This window comes from Magallana gigas, chromosome 6, assembly GCF_963853765.1.
Source record: "Magallana gigas chromosome 6, xbMagGiga1.1, whole genome shotgun sequence".
In the NCBI taxonomy this organism is placed as follows: Eukaryota; Metazoa; Mollusca; class Bivalvia; order Ostreida; family Ostreidae; genus Magallana; species Magallana gigas.
Genome location: NC_088858.1, coordinates 14,891,869 through 14,913,188, shown reverse-complemented (window position 1 = coordinate 14,913,188; position 21,320 = coordinate 14,891,869). Strand labels below are relative to the sequence as shown.

General features: G+C 33.7%; 1 protein-coding gene across 1 annotated transcript; it reads right to left on the bottom strand.

Moving 5' to 3' along the window:
• Positions 1-1,902: 1,902 nt before the first annotated feature.
• On the bottom strand, positions 1,903-20,624 carry LOC136276143 (plasminogen-like). Its single transcript, XM_066087241.1, has 5 exons — positions 20,485-20,624; positions 4,173-4,424; positions 3,334-3,585; positions 2,956-3,213; positions 1,903-2,234 (listed from the first exon to the last, which is right to left on the bottom strand). The coding sequence occupies exons 1-5, from the start codon at positions 20,558-20,560 to the stop codon at positions 1,903-1,905; spliced, it is 1,170 nt and encodes a 389-aa protein (XP_065943313.1). The 5' UTR covers positions 20,561-20,624.
• Between the last annotated feature and the right edge of the window lie 696 nt (positions 20,625-21,320).

Here is a 21,320-nt window from a genome sequence, read left to right as displayed (position 1 = left end):
ATTAAATCTTCCATAAAGCCTTTATGAAGGGCTAAAATAAATATCCTATTTCTAAAATGGTAGTAAACAAAGCATAGATTCAGGCAGGTCCATGTAACCTATAATTACCTGATCGACAGTTTTGCAACAAGAAATTTTAAAATTTGTCGCAGTAGAGCTAGATGTGTGCAATAAAACACAATGCATAAACTTTATATGATTGTTATTGTTAAACGAAGAATATTTTAATGCTACGAAGGATGTAGCACAATTTTCTGCAATTTGTTTTCAATACACGTAAATTGAAGTCATTTCCTACCAAATTTACAATCTTATGTCTTGTTTCCTCACCCCCCCCCCCCCCCATCTGAGATAAGGATGCATTTTCTAACCGTAATAGATTTGTAGATTCGAAACAACCTTACACTCTCTTTAACTTATAGTAACTCTACAGAAGATCTACTAGGGTTTGCTTCGTAATAATTTTTCCATATCTAAATTCATCTGCAATTTTTGTGATCGGCTTCTTATAAAAACTTGAAGTATGGTTTAGTATTTATATAACAATTTACTCAGTTTTATTTCAATTCATTTACCTTAAGAGATGCAAACATACATAAAATACAGTTCGACCTGTTAAATCAAGAATGCACATTTTGTCTCACGCGTAAGAATTTCAATCGAAAGATTCATTCAGCAATGCAGTTGACCTCGATGAACTGAACTCAGTCATAAAAGGACGCTTCATGAAGTAACCTCGATCTATTGATGTTGCATAATAGTAGCTAAGAAGACGGCTTGAGTTACGTTATAATGCGACCTCAATAGCAAGTTATGATGGCATTCAATGTTTTTCAGTCGCATGAAATTACCGGTATTTTAAAACAACTCTTTCTTTGTATACGTGTTAATGCTCGTTGAAGAGCCCTACTCAGTATTCTGAAGAAGAAGAAGAAGATACATCAACATTTAATAATTACGTTAAAAATATAAAACTAGACAAGGAGTTCACGAACGGCTTTCCCCAAATTTATTTCAAAATTAAATTTGTTGACGGTTTATAATGATGAAATTATGGTGCACAGATTCAAAATATTCTATATTTTGTAAAAATACAGTACTTTTTAAATTATTTTATATCAAACTGATCATGTTGATTGCATCTAGCTATCAATATATCATTATTGCCGATCTTTCCTTTAAAAGGAATACTTGTTATAACAATACGATAACTTGATTTCTCAAACCTGGTAGCCATCTTCAGAGTTATCTAGGTTAACTTTTATGGGCATCCACTGGGGGCTGTTCTGGAGACTTGTCAGGTTTAGTTTGGCAGTTTTTATATCTAAACGTATGCCATCGCCCCGGTATTCCATTTCTAAACAATTTCCAGTGTTTGTGAATCGCACTTTAGGTAATATCAGTGAAGGTAACACTGACTGTAGAGCCGTCGAGTTAGCTGAGAGTGTTAACGCTAGTGTTTTGTCTACAAGTAACAGAAAAACTTAGGGGATTATTTTACAAAATTAACCATTTTCCATTTCGTAAAGGATGTTTGTAACTTGATATTAATCCTAAAAAATGCACTATCACTGTCAATGTTATACAATTGTATGTTTTAACTTACATGTACCTTCTAATCTAGTAACCCATTTGATTGTTTCATCGTTTAACTGATCCAATGAACAGTTGCCTTCGGAGAAGTCACATACATAATCTATTAAATAAACATGCATACCATATCAAATAATAATTAAGTTTGAAGCATATATACTTAAACAACGGGCGATGTACAAGTATGTTATAAACACTATTAACAAAGATCAAAGAGTTGACAACTTTTCAAGTGTATTGCTTTAAAAATGAGTTCAAGTTCTAACATTTTAAAATTTATTTCGTATGAATCAACATCATGCGCTTTGCTTAATTTGACACAAGTTCCGAAAGTTCCAAATATATTTTAAAAGACATTTCAACAAGATATTGAGCGTTCTTGCCGTTAAAACAGAGCGGGATGTCACAGGTCTGCCAGCGCACATTGGGATCAACTGTGTAGCACCAGGGAGCTGACTTAAATTTGTTTGGGTTTCTACAAAAGTTTTCCTGTGCGGATAGGGTGGCTCCGGGAAATCCGATATCTGGATCCGGCTTGTGGGGGGTATTTGTGTCCCAACGTTGACAAGGAATTCCTCCTCGAGTTCTGTTTTGTTTTCCTCTGTACTCTGATCCAGTTTTTGTGATCTTACAATCATTGCCTATTTCAGTTCAAAGTACCCCAATTTATAAATCACTAAATCAAACAATAATCAATAACGCGAACAATCAAACTCAAGATATACATATATAAAAGCATTCAAAATAATCAACGAAACGAACAATTGAGTAAAATATTGAAAAGTAATACAAATAGCTAAAGTCTTTTAAAAATGAAATACAGTTTATGACTGGCAGTGACACTAAAAAATACAAAGTATGAAGTTTTGATTGGTATTTTTAAAAGATTTTAGTCCAAATTTCCTCTATCAGTTTTAAAATCTTATACATGTACATTTTTATTCAATAAAAAAAAATTAATGATCATAATACTAAAACATTTAAAGTATCAAACTTATAATATTGACCTTGTTCTGCTGGAATAAAAACTATATGAGGTCAATGATCAAGACTTTATTTGAGATATTGTGTATTTTATAGTTTTGTAGAGTTTTTCAATATTTTAGTAGTGCGTGCTATACGATTATCTAAATGAAAAAGTGAGATAAAACCAACACAAAATATGCACAATTATTTGACTATCAAAAATAATAACTTTTAATAAAAATAGTACTGCAAAGAATATTTCAGAGAAAAACAAAATAAGAAAAATCCGACTTTTTTCTCTAAAAGTCCGATTTTGTTATGTAGTAAAAATATCGAATGTTACGTCAGTAATTATTTATTTCAAAAATACATTATGTGTTTATATATCACACTTACCTTTTTTACATTCTTGAATGTTGCAATACTGAAACCTAACTCTGCTATTTACGGTAAAACACCACGGCATTATGTCATCATTAGGGTTTCTACAATAATTTTCGTGTTCAGAGGCAGAGAGTCCCATGAATCCTACAGAGAAATTATGCTGATGTGGTTCCAGTGAATCCCAGCGTTGACATTCTTCTTTGTCCACCGTTTTATTCTCGGTTCCAAAATAATCTAAGCCTTTGGGACTATTAAGGCATTCTGCAGTATCTGCAAAACAAGTATTTTAAAACACCCACCTAACGCGTTAGATATAATATTATGTATAATAAATTGACATTTTTTGATATCACAAAAACCTATTAATTAATTAGAACAAATTTTACTCACTACGTATACAAAATGGAATGTTACAATAATCCCATAAACCGCCAGATGTTTCCGTAAAGCACCATGGCGATTGGCGTTGGTCGGGATTTCTGCAATAATTTTCTTGAACACTTAGTTTCTCTGTAAAATCGCTGTTGTTGAAATATTCGTGTTTTGAAATGTTTACGCTATCCCATCTCACACATTGACGTCCATTGACTGTGTGTGAGATTAATCCGATGTATGCTTCTCCTTTTGGAGTGTCTCTACATTCTGATGGCAGAAATAATGTCTTTAATTAAGGTATTAAATATCTCATATATGATATTATCATAATGCAGTACTAGTATTATTCAGGAGACCAATAAGCAGCTAATGGAAATTTAACTTGAAATCAATGAAAGGCAAATGCCATAATATCCTCTTTGACTTATCCCTAATTTTACCCAACAAGATTTTGTGAGCCGAAAGTTGCACGTTTTTTGTATGGGAGAAACTGTAGTTCTACGGCATGTCAACACTCTTATATGTACTATGTACTGCGTCTTTTGTTTTTACAAATAATAGTTTGTTTACCGTTGATTACCGTTGATTTTCAAACAATGATATTTAATTGAAATCTTTAATGATTCATATGTATCAACAATAAATCCGACATAAATGAATAATCATGATATTTTTGAAAATATGAAATAGGCCTGTAGTTCTAAAGTTTAAATGTGATTCTATCTATGGTAAATTCAATTTTAAAGTATATTTTGAATAACATTCTAAATTTTTCTTTTCTTTCTGTATAACCAAGTGTCTCTAATTGAATGTGATAAAAACATTAAAAAAAACTACATGTAGTATCCGTTTACCACAGATTGGAACATTACAAAATTCCCATTCTCTGTAACTATCTGTTGTGTAACACCATAAGTCATCATCGTTATCCGGATTTCTACAGTGGTTTTCGTGTAAACGAGCTTGTTCTTGCACTGGATAGTAAAAATGCGGACGCGGGTACTGACTCTCCCAGCGTTGACATGTATATCCGGAAGCTGTTGTTGAAACGTTTCCATTGTAGTCCAATCCCTTTGTGGTCATTTTACATTTTGAAAAGTCGACAGCTAAAAAAAAATGTGTTTATCATAAAAAAAAATGGATATTTGATATCTATATTTTTATACTTTGTTATTTTGAATGAAATAGCAAAAGTAATATAATAATGAATATAATGTTAACGCGGGTCTAGAGGGGTTGGGATCCAGACATCCCTCCGCCCTAGAAAAAAATGGAATTTACACAGTAAAATTACTTAAAATACGCACATGACCTCCCCTCTCCTATCAAACAAAATTATGAATTATCCCCCGACGGATTTTTTTTAAGTTCACAACTTTCCAAAAATTAGCAAGATTTTAAAACCCTTCACGGTGTGGTTTTAGAGATATTTTAAAATGCCTTCGTTTACTATCGTTTACTAGTATTTAGGAATAAACTAGGGATGACCATCGATTAAATTTTCTTGATCGATTACTCGAAATCGAAACAATTTATCTTTTAACGCATTAGATTTAGTATTCTTTGTGATTTTGCCTAAGTCATGAAATAGTTTTGTTGTTTTAAATAAAATTAAAGGCGCGGGTTATGTAAAAATATTTCAGCAATGGCCGCCACCTTCATAAACCGCATGAATCAATATAGAAAATATTTTATTGCTTATATACTTATATCTTTCTTTTAACTATAGTATTAAAATGATTATAAAAAGTTAATAAAATTTGCTAAATTGATAAAGGGGCATGGTCACGATTTTGGTCAAAAATTATTTTTCCGATTTTAATGTTTACAATGCTTCTGTAAGGCATTTTTAATAGGCAACCAAATTGTGGGTATCATTTGTTGAGTTTTAAGCGTGTTACAGAGCTTACAATTCTTTGCTATGTACACAAAGCTTTTGTTTGCATTTTGAATGTTGAAGTGAAAATTCCATTTTATTTTTAGACCTAATATAAATGTGTTAAACGTTAGAAACTGTTTATTTATGCTTAAAATGAATGAGAAGATAGATAAATCAGCTTGATTTTTTTGTCCTGGTATAATGAACCTCTGTAAACAAAAACAAGGCACGGGCCTTGTTTACGTGTCAAAAAGTTGTCAGCTTTATACCTTGTTTATAACTCTACGACTGCCTCTCAAAATTCACTTGATCATTAGAAATACATTCATAAAGCATTGTAAATAATAACAAATGGCACAATGGAATTTGACCAAAATCGTGACCATGCCCCTTTAATGTACATCAGTACGCTAGCTAAACGTAACAGGCAAATCGTCTCCAATCGAAATTTGAGTCCGACATCATCATGATTATTTCGTGCTGCCAATGATTTTTGTGATCGGCTTCGGCCGATCACTGTTGTGTCCATATGAGGCATCCGGCAAATGCTCCCACGTGCGCACACATTCCGCTTGCATAAGTAGTTCTTATAAAAACTTGAAGTTTGGTTTAGTATTTATATAACATTTTACTCAGTTTTATTTCAATTCATTTACCTTAAGCGATGCAAACATACATAAAAAACAGTTCGACCTGTTAATTCAAGAATGCACAATTTGTCTCACGCGTAAGAATTTCAATCGAAAGATTCATTCAGTAATGTAATGATGACCTCGATGAACTGACCTCAATCATAAGAAGATGCTCCATGAACTGTCCTCGATCTATTGATGTTGCATAATAGTAGCTAGGAAGACGGCTTGATTTATAAACAAGGTTACGTTATATTATGCGACCTCAATAGCAAGTTATGATGAATGCTGGAGAAAACGTACCCAGGAGAAAACGTACCCAGGAGAAAACAAACCTAATTTAAAGGGTACGTTTTCTCCAATAATGGTTTTCATAGATATTCTTAAATGAAATAAAATAAAATATACAATGAACATTTGTATCATTTGTTGCTGTAGTTTTAAAATGCATAGTCACCTTGGTCACGTGCTTAAATTATTAAGACAATAATTTGTAACATACACATACACGAACGTGGCCTGAGCAGTTTAATTAGTCGACAATTAATCCACCATTAACGAAACCGTTAAATAATTAGTTTTTATTGCAATCTCATTTGGAGAACTAAATGATGAGTATGTCAAGAAGTCGATATCGCGTTTTTTAAAACATTTTTTTGAAAATTATCTATAAAACAAAGTTGCTTAATAAAACCAAGTCAAAGTCTTTTAAATATTTGTTTGATTCATATATATGGAAACTACTACGAGATGTAACATTGAACAGTGAATTTGCTTCCGACGCCATTGACATGTATAATGTGTGGAGAGTGAATATTTCTACCTCCTGCGCGGGGAGGCAGTACATAATATTACATAATATTAACTCCTCAGGTATTTAATTTATCATCACTATAATTAAAATCAGGGGATCTCGCATAGAGAAACTCAAATCGATAAGGCTACCGATAAATAGATAATTAGAAGAAGTAGACTGATAACACTTTATGACAGGTCATTATTTTGTACTAAAAAAAAAGTTGCTACAATTATTATAATGATATCATTCATAACATGAATATATTTCTATACATCTATGCATTGAAATACGCATTAAAGTAGCATTTGAAAATTATTGAAAATGTCCAAATTATAAAGTATTAAATTCATTTATCTATGAAATTCTTACATTTCTGTATATTTATTATGCAAAATAGTATTTAAAAGTATTAAAAACTATTAAGTAGTATAATTATGATTTTCATAGGGTACGTTTTCTCCTGGAGAAAATGTACCCTAGAGATTACTGAAAAACATTGAATGCCGTCATAACATTAAAATTATTTTAATACAACTCTTTGAAGTTTCTTTGTATACGTGTTAATGCTCTTTGAAGAGCCCTACTCAGTATTCTGAAGAAGAAGAAGATACATCAACATTTAATAATTACGTTAAAAATATAAAACTAGACAAGGAGTTTACGAACGGCTTTCTCCAAATTTTATCTCAAAATTATATTTGTTGACGGTTTATAATGATGAATATGGTGTACAGAATCAAAATATTCTATATTTTGTAAAAATACAGTTCCTTTTAAATTATTTTACATCAAACTGATCATGTTGATTGCTTCTAGCTATCAATATATCTTAGTATTGATCATTCCTTTAAAAGGAATACTTGTTATTAGGTTGCTGTGGGTTTCCACAAATCGATAAAATGGGTGTGTAGATTTTAGTCCTGTCAGTATCTAGCCAGTTTTAGCCGCTGTAGATTTCGACCAATCGATAAACGGGGCGTGTAGATTTCAGTATGGCGGTTTCTATAGAGCTATGAATGAACCATGAGTTTCTGTAAGAAATAGAGGGTATCATACTCGGTAGATGTAATTATATGATCAGAACGATGGTCAGTTTAGGGATACAGAAATATTCTCTGATTAGATGATTTATACATGTCAATTATTAAGAGGGTCATGCCAGTAAAATATTATTATATGCTTTATATAATTATATGAGTCTAAGTTAGTAAGGGTCAGAGTCCGATAGTTAGAGGTTAAGAGTCAAGATAAAAGTCGTCCGTCTAATCCGTTACGTTTTCTCTCCTTGTCATATGATGGTTAACATCAAGTTAGAATTATTGAAAATAAGCGAGTTTCCCCTTTTAATGTGTACGGAGTGGAGAGTAACTGTTTGTATAATTGTGTAATTAACCGGAGTAAATGTGGAATGTGGAAAATAAATCGGGTGTTGAGCTAAATCCCTAGTAGTCGCCCGATACGGAAAAATACCACATACGGTACAAACCAGGCAGTTATAACTGGTGTAGTATCCTGTTTTTCCAAAGATGTATATCTCACAGGAAAAATAGACATTTAACCTAGACATGGGGAAACGTGTCAGAACGGTATGACGAGAAGTTACGGACAGCTGAGCGGACAATGCCTGAAACGCAGTGAAGACGAAGTTTAGTATGGATGTTTTGAAATTCACGCCAACCAAGTTTAAAGGAAACTTTAAAGAAATGGATTTTTCAGTTTAACTTGTTTGCAAAAGCGACACAACTTAACGAGGAAGAACCTTTATTATTATTCGATGAACATGCGTTAGTATGGTACCAGTACCTACCCGAAGAAATGAAAGCGAATAAGGACACTTTAACAAGTACATTATTTAAAATTATGGAACTACAAATGCGGACTGATTACTAGCCTACAATGAACGCAAGCAACGTAAGTACGAAAATGTTACAAACTACATAAATGACGTCAAGAAATAGCAAGAAGAAGCCAATTGCCCGACCGATTCATGATGGATTACTGTAGATTCCTTATTTTACGCGAGTACTTAATTTCTGCGATTCAATAATTTACCAACAAATCGCGAGAACATAAAATCGCGAATGCCGAAATTTTATCGTAGTTTCATGTAGTTTTCATGTGTCCCAAAATTAAAAGCGAGATTCTAGAATTCGCGAGACGGGCTTCTCGCGATTTTACGCGGATATTAATTCCTCGCGTTTAATTAGGAATTTACAGTAATTCATGTTTCTTTACAGTCCAGAGTACATCCTGCACGCTGTTGGACAAGACGACGGGAAGACATCACAGGAAATAGAGAAGCGTCTCCGAGTTGCTAAGGTTGCAAAGAGAATAAAGAAGAGAGCGGAGGCGAATGAAGTGGAAGCGATCAATTCAGTATTTGAAAATCTACAGGAAAAGGTCGACAAAATTTCAAATAAAGTGCTTTGTGATACAAAGTGTGTGAATTGAGTTTGTGATCAAGAAAATCAAATAGTGCCATCCTATGAATGTATTGAAAATGTGTGTGTTAATCAAGCCCTTCAAAATGAGCTTCCTTATCAAAATTGCAAATCTGTGTCTTCTTACACAAATGTGCCCCATTGTGCAAATCAAAAGAGAAAACCATTGAAACATTAGAGAACCCCCTGCTTTCGTTGTGGGTAGTGTGACCATTTTCCTTCACAATGTCGCAGTATTACTAGAATGTATAGATAATGCAAGAAAATCGGGCATATTGCAATTATGTTCCCATCCAAATTCAAACGTTTGAAGCCACAAAACATTGTTGGGTTCGTTTCTAACTATGAGCATCAAAACAAGATCAACGCTACGGTTGCCGGTGTAATGAAGAATAATGACCCCCGTAAAATAATGACCGGGGGTCATTTTTCAACGTAGAATAATGACCCCCCTAGCTGAAGAATAATTGGATTTTTCTGAAGAAAAAAGACCCAGGGGTTATTTTTCTTCATGTTAAACATGAAGAAAAATGACCCCCATAGAAAAATGACCCCCCTGTAAACATGAAAAGAAATAGGCTGTCCCGTAAATAAATCGCTGTATATAGTTTTTCATATCCGTAGCAAGCACACGAAATGACACAAATAAAGAAAGATTCATACACAATGAGGGTATTGTGTGATAATTTACGAACAATAATCATGAAAGAATAATTGTTGTAATAATATATTAAGCAATATTCATTGTCAATCTTAGAATGATACATGTATATATCTTTATGGAAAAAAAACTAAGGGGGCAGATACATGTAACGTATGAATATGAATACTTCTTATTTACATTTCTTGAGGAAAGTGATTTTTAAAAAATCATTTTGCGTTAGTTTTGTTTTCTTCTACATAATACATGGACATCAATATTCTAAACATTTGTTGTAATGTTGTATTTGTGATCATGAATAGACTTTATTCTTTTATAGCAAATGTGTGAAGAGTACTTGACTATAGTAAATCTTAATAGATGATAAACACTGATCGATTATAATAAGAAAAGATTGTTTCTAAAAACGTTGATAAGAGGTTAGGGCCCATGTTAGGGGTTTATATCCCCCTTGATTTTGATCACACGATCTTTATTGTGTCCAAAGTAATAGTGAAAATCCTCAATGCAAGTATAATTCATGAACAATAAATTATGAAGAATATAGAAGATGCGACGGCGAAGCGCGAAGATGAAACAGCTAAGTTGCGAAGGCGAAGAAGTGATACTACTACCGCTACGCCTTTGGAATTTCGCACTCTCGCGTTCGAATCTTCGCGCTTTCGCCTTTTTAGCTCACAGAGACGAAATCAAGAGGAGCTAATGCTATACCCCCGGCGTCGGCGTCTGGAGCTGGTTAAAGTTTTTGTTGCAGCTCCTGTATCCAAGCTATTACTTGTCTCATCTTCATCAAACTTGCTAAATTCACCTAACCTGAATGGATGGTGTGTCTTATGATACTGATGCACCTGACAGGCATTGAAGCTGAATCAGAGCAATAGGTTGGGGATGCTGGAGGAGGTAAAGGTTTTAATTCCTGGTGTCCTCTGATGATGATATCGTAGTTATTACTGGTCCTAACCTCACCAAATTTGCATGGATGGTGCGTCTTATGATACTGATGCACCTGACAGGCTTGAATGCTGAATCTGAACCATAGGTTGATGATGCTTGATTAGGTTTTATTTTTTGGAACAGGTCACATGTTTTATAGATGATAGCTTGCATAGTTGATTTAACTATATTATAAATGAAAGGCAGAGGTTGCTTCAGATGCAGAGTCTGATCTCCATTATCAAGGATGCTATAGAAATCTCCTACCTCAGTCAAACCTGCTTGATAGATTGATGAGGTTGTTGTTAAATGATATAACATGATTCCTATGATATAGTATTGTATGACATGAAACACTATTGTTTCATAGGAGAAAATATAATACCATATGTTATATTGTAAAACGTTATATGATACGGTATTATATTGTATTACTTTTTTATATTTTATGATATGATATTGTATCATGATATTGTTATGTATAGTTTTGTATATTATGACATAATAATGTATAATATTATATTGTATTATTAATTAATTATTTAATCACATGATACTATTATATATGATATTGCAATATATAATATTGCATCCTATGATATAATATTGTATATTCTATGATATTGTATCATACAGTATTGTATAATATGATATTGGTTTCTGTAATATAGAATTATATAAAATGAAATTGTATATATGATATTGTAGTATTATAAAATATTGTATCCTACGATATTGTATAATATGATATTGGTTTATATGATATGTTATCATATCACATGAAATTGTATTTTATGATGTTGTTATATAAATTATTGTATCATATGATACAATATGTATAATATAATTGTATTATATATATTTTATTTTATCCCATGATATTGCATCATTTGATATGATATTATATAATATTCTATTTTATCCCATGATATTGTATCATTCGATATGATACAATATTGTATCAAATTATATTGTATCATACATGTATAATACAATGTCATATTATTTATAAAACATGATACAATATCATACAATACAATATCATACTATATTATACAATATTATTACTTATTAGGTTAGTTACTGACTTACTACGGAAATATATTGGGTTGATCAATCTCATAGATGGCGAGGCGAAGAATCCATGAATATCCAAGATTATAAAGGATGGTTTTCATATAATATGATAAATGTGGTCTCATTTAGTTGATGCCTCATAAAGATAATGCCTCGTCTTGGTGAGCTTTGTAATCTGTGATTACCTATGTTTTATAATTGCGGAGCTCTCTATCGTTTTCGGGTTCAGAGGCATATTTTAGAAATTTGAATTTTATAAAATTGATAAACTTAAATTATCCAGGGGGAAAGGGTCAGGACCCCCTCTCCCCTTTTACTGCGTGAAATTATTAATATTAAATTTTCCGCGGACCCCCACTCCCCCTCTAGATCCATGCATGAGCAAGGAGTGTCGCATAATGAAATTAGAATGTTACTGTGTTTGGTCCACGGTAAACAGACAGCTGGTAAGTGACATGAGTCTGGAAGTGCAAATGTACACATTATTGTGAACATTAAATTTTATGTGGACTATATAATGATTAGGCATAGCCAGCACTGGTAAACATACATGTATATGTCACATGTACACATCAAAATATTTATAAACATTCATTTTAAGCGCGATGGCCTAGCGGATGCGTACCAATAATAGCCTGGATTGATCGTAAAACCTTGGCAAGTACGGTGTCTGCATTAAATTCTATGTAATCGACCGATACTTGCTGAATGCAATAAAAAAAGGCGAAGGCGAAAGTGCGAAGATGCGAAGGCCAAACTGCGAAGTTGGGAAGGAGTGATAGTAGCTAGTATCGCTCCTTCGCCTTCGCACCTTTGCACTTTAGGCATCACATATTCGCGCTTCGTCGTCGCATCTTCGCACTTTTGCTCCTTCGCCTTCACACAATCGCCTTTGCAACTTCGCATCTTCGCCCTAAGGTCGAAGTGGCCCTATCGATATATATGTAAATGTAATTGTTAAAGGGGCATGGTCACGATTTTGGTCAAATTCTATTTTTCTGTTTTCATTATTTACAATGCTTAAGGAAAGCATTTCTACTGATCAAATGGAATTTGAGGGTCAGTTGTAAAGTTATAGGCAAGATACAGGGCTCACAAATCTGTGTCATGTAAACAAGGTTTGTGCCCTGCTTTTGTTTACATAGGTTCAATATACCAGTAAAAAATCTTTTTCAAGCTGATTTGTCTATCTTCTTATTCATTTTAAGCATAAATAAACATTTCCTTATGTTTAACACATTCATTAGGTCTAAAATTGGAATGTTTACTTCAATATTCAAAAAGTAAACAAAAGCTTCATTTACATAGCAAAGAATGGCAAGCTCTGTAACTTGCTTATAACTCAACGAATGACACTCAAATTTTGGTTGCCTATTAAAAATGCCTTACTGCAGTATTGTGAACATTAAAATCGGAAAAATAAGTTTTGACTAAAATCGTGACCATGCCCGTTTAAGATGACAACCATACCCCGATGCAACACGTCAATGTCTTGTTATAACGGAAGGATTTTTATTTTCTAAGATATACCCCTTTTTTTTTTACTTTAAGTTTATTTAAATATGAATTATAATTTCTGTCACTTTCTGTAAACTGCAGCGTTGAATTACAATAGTGTGCAGACTATTTCACAAATAATAAAAAAATATACTGAAAAAACTTTAATCTACAAGGGGGGTCAGTATTCTACAGGGGTCACTTTTCTTCATGTGGAGTGTGCTCATTTTTATGAAAATGACACTTATTCTTCAGGCAAAGGGGTCATTTTTCTACGTAGAATAATGACCGGGGGGTCATTTTTCGGCGTAGAATAATGACCGGGGGGTCATTATTCTACGTCGAAAAATGACCCCCGGTCATTATTCTACGGGAGTCATTATTCTTCATTACACCGGCCATGATGTTTCGGCTTTAGTTGACATTAGGACAGGCATTTCTATCATATTTGAAAAACTGTACAAAAAGGTGAAATTGCAGAGAAATTATCCACTTCAAATTCAGTTACTTTTGCACGAGGTGTAACTGGCACTTATTTCAAAATAAATGGTCAAACTACAATTCCCATTGAAATCGGCAACTTTGAGCTTCATCAGTTATTTCACAATAAATGGATTATTTAGATAAATTGAGTGTCAATTTAAAGTGTCCGATCGAAGTCACTCAACGTTAGTGACAGGGGAAAAGGTGTCATGTCCAAGGGGAACATTTCACACGGTAATACTATTTCGAAAGTATACAATATAATTACATACAGGCTGTAAGTGCTGGCACAGTAAAATTTAAAAAAATGACGCTGATAATGAGATGATTCAGTGATTATTTTTAAGAGTATCTAGCTGCAGGGCTTTACCTTTTGGTCTGAAAAAAAACGTTTTTACAGAATGGGTGCTACAGACCTGCAGCTAGGAATACCTACGTGAATTTTTTTTTACAATTTTTGTTTGGATTTCAAAAGCGGTCACATACTCGCTTTAATAGTTCTTCCTTATGGTCGTTGAATCATTGTAAAAGGTAATTCATCTCTGCTTTTTGTTGTTCTATAGCAATACATGTGAAGTTTTAACATGTTTTGTTTCTGTTCAAAGAGTAGAAAATTGTTAAAACAAGATGCCCATGGGCCATATCGCTCACCTGCACAAAAATTCATTGTCACATTCTATTTCGTATCATATGTCATTTCTATTTTAAACTTTGAACACCTTCTAAAGCCCCAGGATTGTTCCGTTGTTTTGGGTTGGCTTTAACAATTTAGAATCTAACATATCATACATTTTGTAAGATGCTTGCTTAGTAAAAAACTGTAGCTTTGTAGCTCTTAAAACGAAAACTTTTAAAACATTTTTCATAATATATATTTCTAGTATGTTAAACGTTGAACCTGTCTTGGGGCCCCGGCATTAGTCTAGTCGTCACGCAATTATTGATTAGTAATCTCACAAACTGAAGTTTGGATGTTCTTGAAAAGAAGATTTTTAAACATTTTTATCTAGAAAACTTTACATTCAACCTAAGGCCACAATTTTTGTACTAATTAAGCAAGCTTTTTTGTACATATAGGCATTCCTGATGCAGTAGTTCTTGAGTAGAAATTTTTAAAACATTTTTCCTACGTATTTCTTTGTTTAACTTAGAGTGCAGCCTGGGGACCCAGGTTTGGTCCGAGGGTCACAATTTTCACTGTTAAGAATATTCGCTATATAAAAAAACTTTTGTATATATATATTGGCATTTCTGGTGCAGTGGTTATGGAGAAGAAGATTTTTTAAACATTTTCATACGTATTTCTATGTTAAACTCTGAACCCCGTTTTTACAATTTAAAGTTTTTACTTGATAAAAAAAACTTTTGTGTAAATATTGTCATTTCTGATGCAATTGTTTTTGAGAAGAAAACTTAAAAAAAAACATGTTCCTATGTATTTCTATGTATAACTTTAAGCCCTGCCTGGGGCCTTAGTTTTGGTCCGAGAGTCACGATCTTGACAATTAAGAATATTCACAATATAAACAAGCTTTTATATAAATATGGAGTAGTTCTTTTCAAAAGATGAAGCTTTTGAATATTTTTCATACATGTTGCATTGTTAAACTTTGAATTCCGCCTTATGCCCCAGTTTTGGTCTTATAGTCACGCTTTTAACATTTAAGAATGTTCACTAGAGAAACAAGTTTTGGTGTAAATATTGACTTCTTAAGTGCAGTAGTTCTTGATCAAAAAATTATTAACATTTTTTCTAAGTATTTCTCTATTAAACATTTAACCTCGCCTTGAGACAACTTTTTATATACGTTTGTTTCATGATGATGTGTTTGTGAACTACAATTGACATCGTGATGTTTGTAATTCAGGTAATTGATAGATGTATACTATCAAAATGTTATGTTATTATAGACATATCTGTACACTTTTTTTTATTTTGAAAGCAGCATTGATTGGATCTTCACCACCGTTGTTGTTTTCTTATTTTTTTTTGGTAATATCGCCATTCCTTGTCTAATATTTAACCCCATCATCTCCACACTTAGTTTTAGAATATAATTTTTTTTGTTCACTTTTATAAAAGAATATGTATACTAAATGTATACAATGTGAATAAATATTTTTGAACGTCGTCTAGTTTCATTTTCCGCATGTGATTTTTGTATGTGAAGTTTAGTTTTAGGTAATTATTTAATCATACAATTTCTGAATATATTAACTTCTATTGATAATCTTTTATGAAAGATATAAACTCGTTTCATTTAATACACTGCGTATCCTTTCCGGCTTGTTCAACTCCTTTATTTAATAACAATATATAAGAATTTCCATTTTCGCTATGTTCCGTTCCGCGTCTTAATTAGCAACACTCGTGCGGCATTACCAAAACCTTGTGTTCATTGATGAGTTATCCATAAACATAGTTTGCAGACTGATTCTACTTACTTACTTAGACCTGTCGTTCCGTGAGAAACATGGCCATCAACAACAGTCTTCCATCGAATACGGTTCTGGGCTGCTCTGGCGGCACTGTTACAGAGGTCATATCTAATGCCTAAAGCTCTGCCTTTGCATCCCGCCTCCAGGAGTTTCTTGGACGACCCCTTGGGCGATCCCTTTTCCCCTATCCCAGTGTGTGCTGGATAAGGGCTTGACGTGTAATGCTGGATGGTGGTTTTGTCAAGGTGTGTCCTATCCAGCCCCATTTCCGATGTCTTATTTGGATTTCAATTAATTCTTGTACGTCCTGCTTTCCTCCACAGGTCTTCATTTGAGATCTTCTCAGGCTATCTGATGTTGAAGATGCGCCTTTGTTGTAAAAGGTCTGGATACTCTGCAGGGATGTTTTTATTGTCATCCAGGTCTCTGCTCCATACAATAGGCAGGACTTAACGTTGGAGTAAACGATCCACAGCTTGGTAGTAATGCGTATGTTTTTAGAGGTCCATATGTTTTTAAGCATAAACAATGCAGTTCTTGCCTTGCCAATTTTTGACTTGATGTCAGGGTCTGTGCCACCCAGTTTGTCTACAATACTTCCAAGATAGATGAAGGACTCCTTTGATGAACTTGGACCAACTGTAACTGGTATCTGGACAGTGGTGTTTATCTTCATCAGTTCTGTTTTTTTAATTGCTGCTAATTATAATGTAGTTGCCAGGCGAGGTGTCTTGTCCTGTATCTGATTGCGGTTGCGTGAAAGGAGAGCCAGGTCATCAGCAAAATCTAGATAGTCAAGTTGTGTCCACTGTATTCCATTTACTCTGTCTGATGTGGCAGTCTTCAGAATCCAATCGATAAGAAGGAGAAAGAGAAATGGTGACAGCAAACACCCTTGACGAACTCCTGTTTTGACTTTGAAACTGACATCTGGCCAGCATGAGTAACTCTGGATTTGTAAACTGATTCTGGACCTACTTAAACATTTTCAAATTTTCTGCGATGTTTATAGAACTGGTTTATTTACAGGGAGCAGGATTGGTAGATGACTAGAAAATTCAAACAAAATCATAAAAATGATCTAGTTAAATAACTGGCATTGGACACCCATTTTGACAAACGCCATTATTAGTATACCTCGGACCCCCTCCCTACATTCACACCTTGACCTCTCGGATGGATAATTCTGAAACAGCGGGTGGCGTCGTGATTTCCATGCCCTAGTCATCACGTAACTTTGTGATATACGCGCTTTTATCTAGTTAAAAGTAATAGAAGATTTAAAAATTGTAAACATGTAGATCTTCTACGTGTTGTACTTCATTCATTTATTTTGCATTTTCCGTTCTACGCTTATTTTGCGAAAGAAGTAATAGCGCTGATTAGACAAAATATAGACAACGCAAACAGAAAAAAGTTCAATATTTGTTTAAGAAAAAACACCATTTGAGTGCGCGTGCTCCGCATATATGTATACTCAAATGCAAAAGTTAAGTCAACTGAATGAAGAAATTGATAAAGTTCATGCGAATAAAATCTCCACATTTCACAGATATGTACAATTGGCAATGCATGTACCCTTTTCAATCATGTGAATGCTACTACAGATGTAGATATTATTCTAATTAATTGGTTTTAAGCTCACCTGAATCGGAGGTTCAAGTGAACTTTTCTGGTTACCTGTTGTCCGGCGTCTGTCCGTCTGTAAACGTTTCACATTTTTTACACTTCTTATCTAAAACCACAGGGCCATATTCAACTAAACTTGAGTACACAGCATCCTCATTGGAAGAGGATTCTAAATTGTAAAAATAAAGGGCGTTACCTTTTTTTGAAAGGGGGATAATTGCGAAATAGTAAGTATAAGATGCGTGTCTTTAAAAATCTTTTTCTCAAAAACCACTGCACCAGAAATGCCAATATATACACAAAAGCTTGCTAATATAATATAGTGACTATTCTTATTTGTAAAATTCGTGACAATGGGTCTAAACTAAGGGCCCATGGTGGTGTTCAAAGTTAAACATAGAAATACGTAGGAAGTTTTTTTTTAAAATCTTCTCGAGAACCACTGCACCAGAAATGCCAATATTTACACCAAAGCTTGTTTATAAAGTCATTATTCTTAAAATTCGTGACCAACACATAAAAAATATGACCCACGGCGGGGTTAAAAGTTTAACTAAGGAAAATGTAGGAAAAAAGTTCAAATTTCTTTTTTATCAAGAACCTCTGCACCTAAAACGCCAATTTTACACCAACCATCTACAAAACGTAATACAAACTCAAAGCAGAGCAACACGGAACTCTAAAAAGATAGATGTAGGATCAGGTGCCTAGGAGGAGTGAGCATCCTCTGCTGACCGGTCTCACCCGCCATGTGCTCTTTGTCGTAATCGGGAAAAGACGGAAAAGTCAGTAGACAACACTGGCGTCGGAAGCAAATTGAAAGTGGGGGGAGGCTAGACAAATCCTCAGAAATATTGAGAAAAAAGTAATTCCCAAAATCATGGAAATCCTAACCAGGGGGGGGGGGGGGGGGGGGGAGTATACCTATACTTTCCCAAAATCATGAAATTCCTAATCCGTGAGGTGGGGTGGGGGGCTAGTAGGCTTTTGAATCCAAGTTCTCAATCTTTCAAGGTAAATTTCGGAACAATATTCTTTCCTGCGACAAAAAGTGGGGGGCTGATCCCTCTATCATGCTATGTTTCTAATAGTTAGGTATAACTTTGCAAAAAAAGTGGGGGGGGGGGGGGGGCTAAGCCCCCCTAGCCCCCCCCCCCCCGGTTCCGACGCCTATGGACAATTAGGTGATTAATTATTGTTTATCAATTAGTATGAAAAACGTCAGTAAGCATGCTACCCAGTGAAAGATTGAATTTGCTGACAAGGTCGTTGTATCGACCATAGAACTTACGAAAAGATGACTTCATACGAGACTGTTGACAGTCCTGTTTTATCAACTTGTTTGTCAGTAGCTTGCTTCGCCTTAGAAACTGTTTATACGAAGAGCATTTAATTTGACCTTTTTGCACCTAAAATGCAACTGTTGACAGTCCTGTTTTATCAACTTGTTTGTCAGTAGCTTGCTTCGCCTCAGAAACTGTTTATACGAAGAGCATTTAATTTGACCTTTTTGCACCTAAAATGCAATTTCAACCTGATAAGGATTTGTTGTCAGTGTTTGTGATTAGGCAAACTTATTTTTTCAAATTTTGTTTTTAATTATGCACAATGGTCACATTGAATAGAGGGAATACAAAAATATTATGCATGAAGCTGCTTAATATTGATTTTAATATGACAATTCCCATAAAAGTTACAATCAAGAATTTTATCAGTTAGATTAATCCAGTTTGTCTAGATAGGTATTCAGTATCATTTTGTCATAATAAAACATGGGGTTTAGTTATGTCAAATTTTAGATAAAGGGCTTTAACGGTTAAATTCTCGCAAAATTTGGCTGAAAAAATTCAGACATTTTTTATATTATAATAGTTTATGCTAAATAGTTATTACTCTCAAGATTTGCTTCTGTACATGTCACACAAAACCTACCGAATACTGTATACAGGTTTATTTTTGCACCGTGTTATTATTGCCCTTCAACACTTGCAAATTGTTTTGTCCCGTCTTAATTTCGCCTAGACACGCTTGTGTACTAAAGAGGTAAAGTGGAACATTGGAATTTGCCCAGTCTTAAATTCACCTGCTGACAACAAGGGTGAAAGGGACGAAAATAAATCGGGGCGAATATTTCCCTATATACAGTATTGTACAAAATTATTAAATGTTAAATATGTTATTTATGAATAAAGTATAATAAAAAGACAAGTATATTGAAAATCATAAATTGCTTGTCATTTTGGTCTTTAAGAATGTTGTGGAATCATTATTATTTATGGTGGCTCAATTTTTAAATTATTTATGGGTAGCCCTTTACTTACTCCACAAAAATAATTTCATAGAGTTATTTTTATGACTAAAACTGAAAACCGACGCATCTGCGAATTTACATCCTTACAAATAAGCAAAAAAATAAAACCCATCAATCAACGAAAATTGGTCCTCACGAATTTGAATTATTTCACAGTATTTATATTTAAAATAATGACCATCTGCGCAATGAAATCAAAACAGTGAGATATCTTTATATTTTTTTATTTATGTACTTTTACTGCGATTGCAGTTTCTTTACCCTTTAAATAAATTGTATTTGAATAAACACTTTAGGCAACTTGTGAAAATCGTATATAAAAACGTGAGCAAGGAAATATTAATGTAATTTGATCGTTTATGAATATAATATAGTCTTGACTTACTTGAAGCACCTGTCTTCTTTAGAAGGTACATAAGTAGAATGGTGAATAACGTTTTCCACATGCTGTGATCACTCATTCTGAGGAGTAAATCTTTTTAGAGGCGCTCACGTTCTTCCTATCTTCGTGATCTGTTCGAGTAGTAGTCTTCTTAATGTTTATCCGTATCTCACAAAATGATCGGGGTTTTCGCATATTCATCTAATGGGGTGTTTCTATCGATTCTTGTTAACGTACTGTCTGAGGTTCAGAATACATGATTAAATAGTTGGTTCCCAAATGAATTACTGTTTCTACAACTTTTGCTTAAAATCATGATACCCATAAATGTATTTATTTCATTCAAAGGTTAAAGTGCGAGTTATGTTTAAGGGCTATTTTGCTTAATGTTACAAAACAGGACTAAAACTAAACATTTAGCTTTGTGAACGACATGAATGTATTTTGATAACAAATTTTGAAATGTTGTGCGAGATGTTTCGAAAACTTCCGATGTCAGACAATCTTTTTTATAAATCGCTGTAAGTTTTTTTCCTTCCTGTGAATTGAACTTGAGATATAAATTAGAAACAAGTGAAATTTTTGCCACATATCAGTTTCAACTGTTGTTTGCTGATAGGTATGTATATTTATTAAGAAGTAACGGAAACGGTAGCCTCGGACAGATCACGAGTTTAAGTAGTCCACAGGCTTTCCTCTATCGTAGGTAGATATTCCTGACCTTCGTAGAAGTTACGTAGATATCCAACGTATTAGCAACATTTTTTTACTTATCTGTAACCCTGTAAGTTTGCATTACCCTTTTGTAGGTGTAAATTACACACACTGTAGTTCATGAA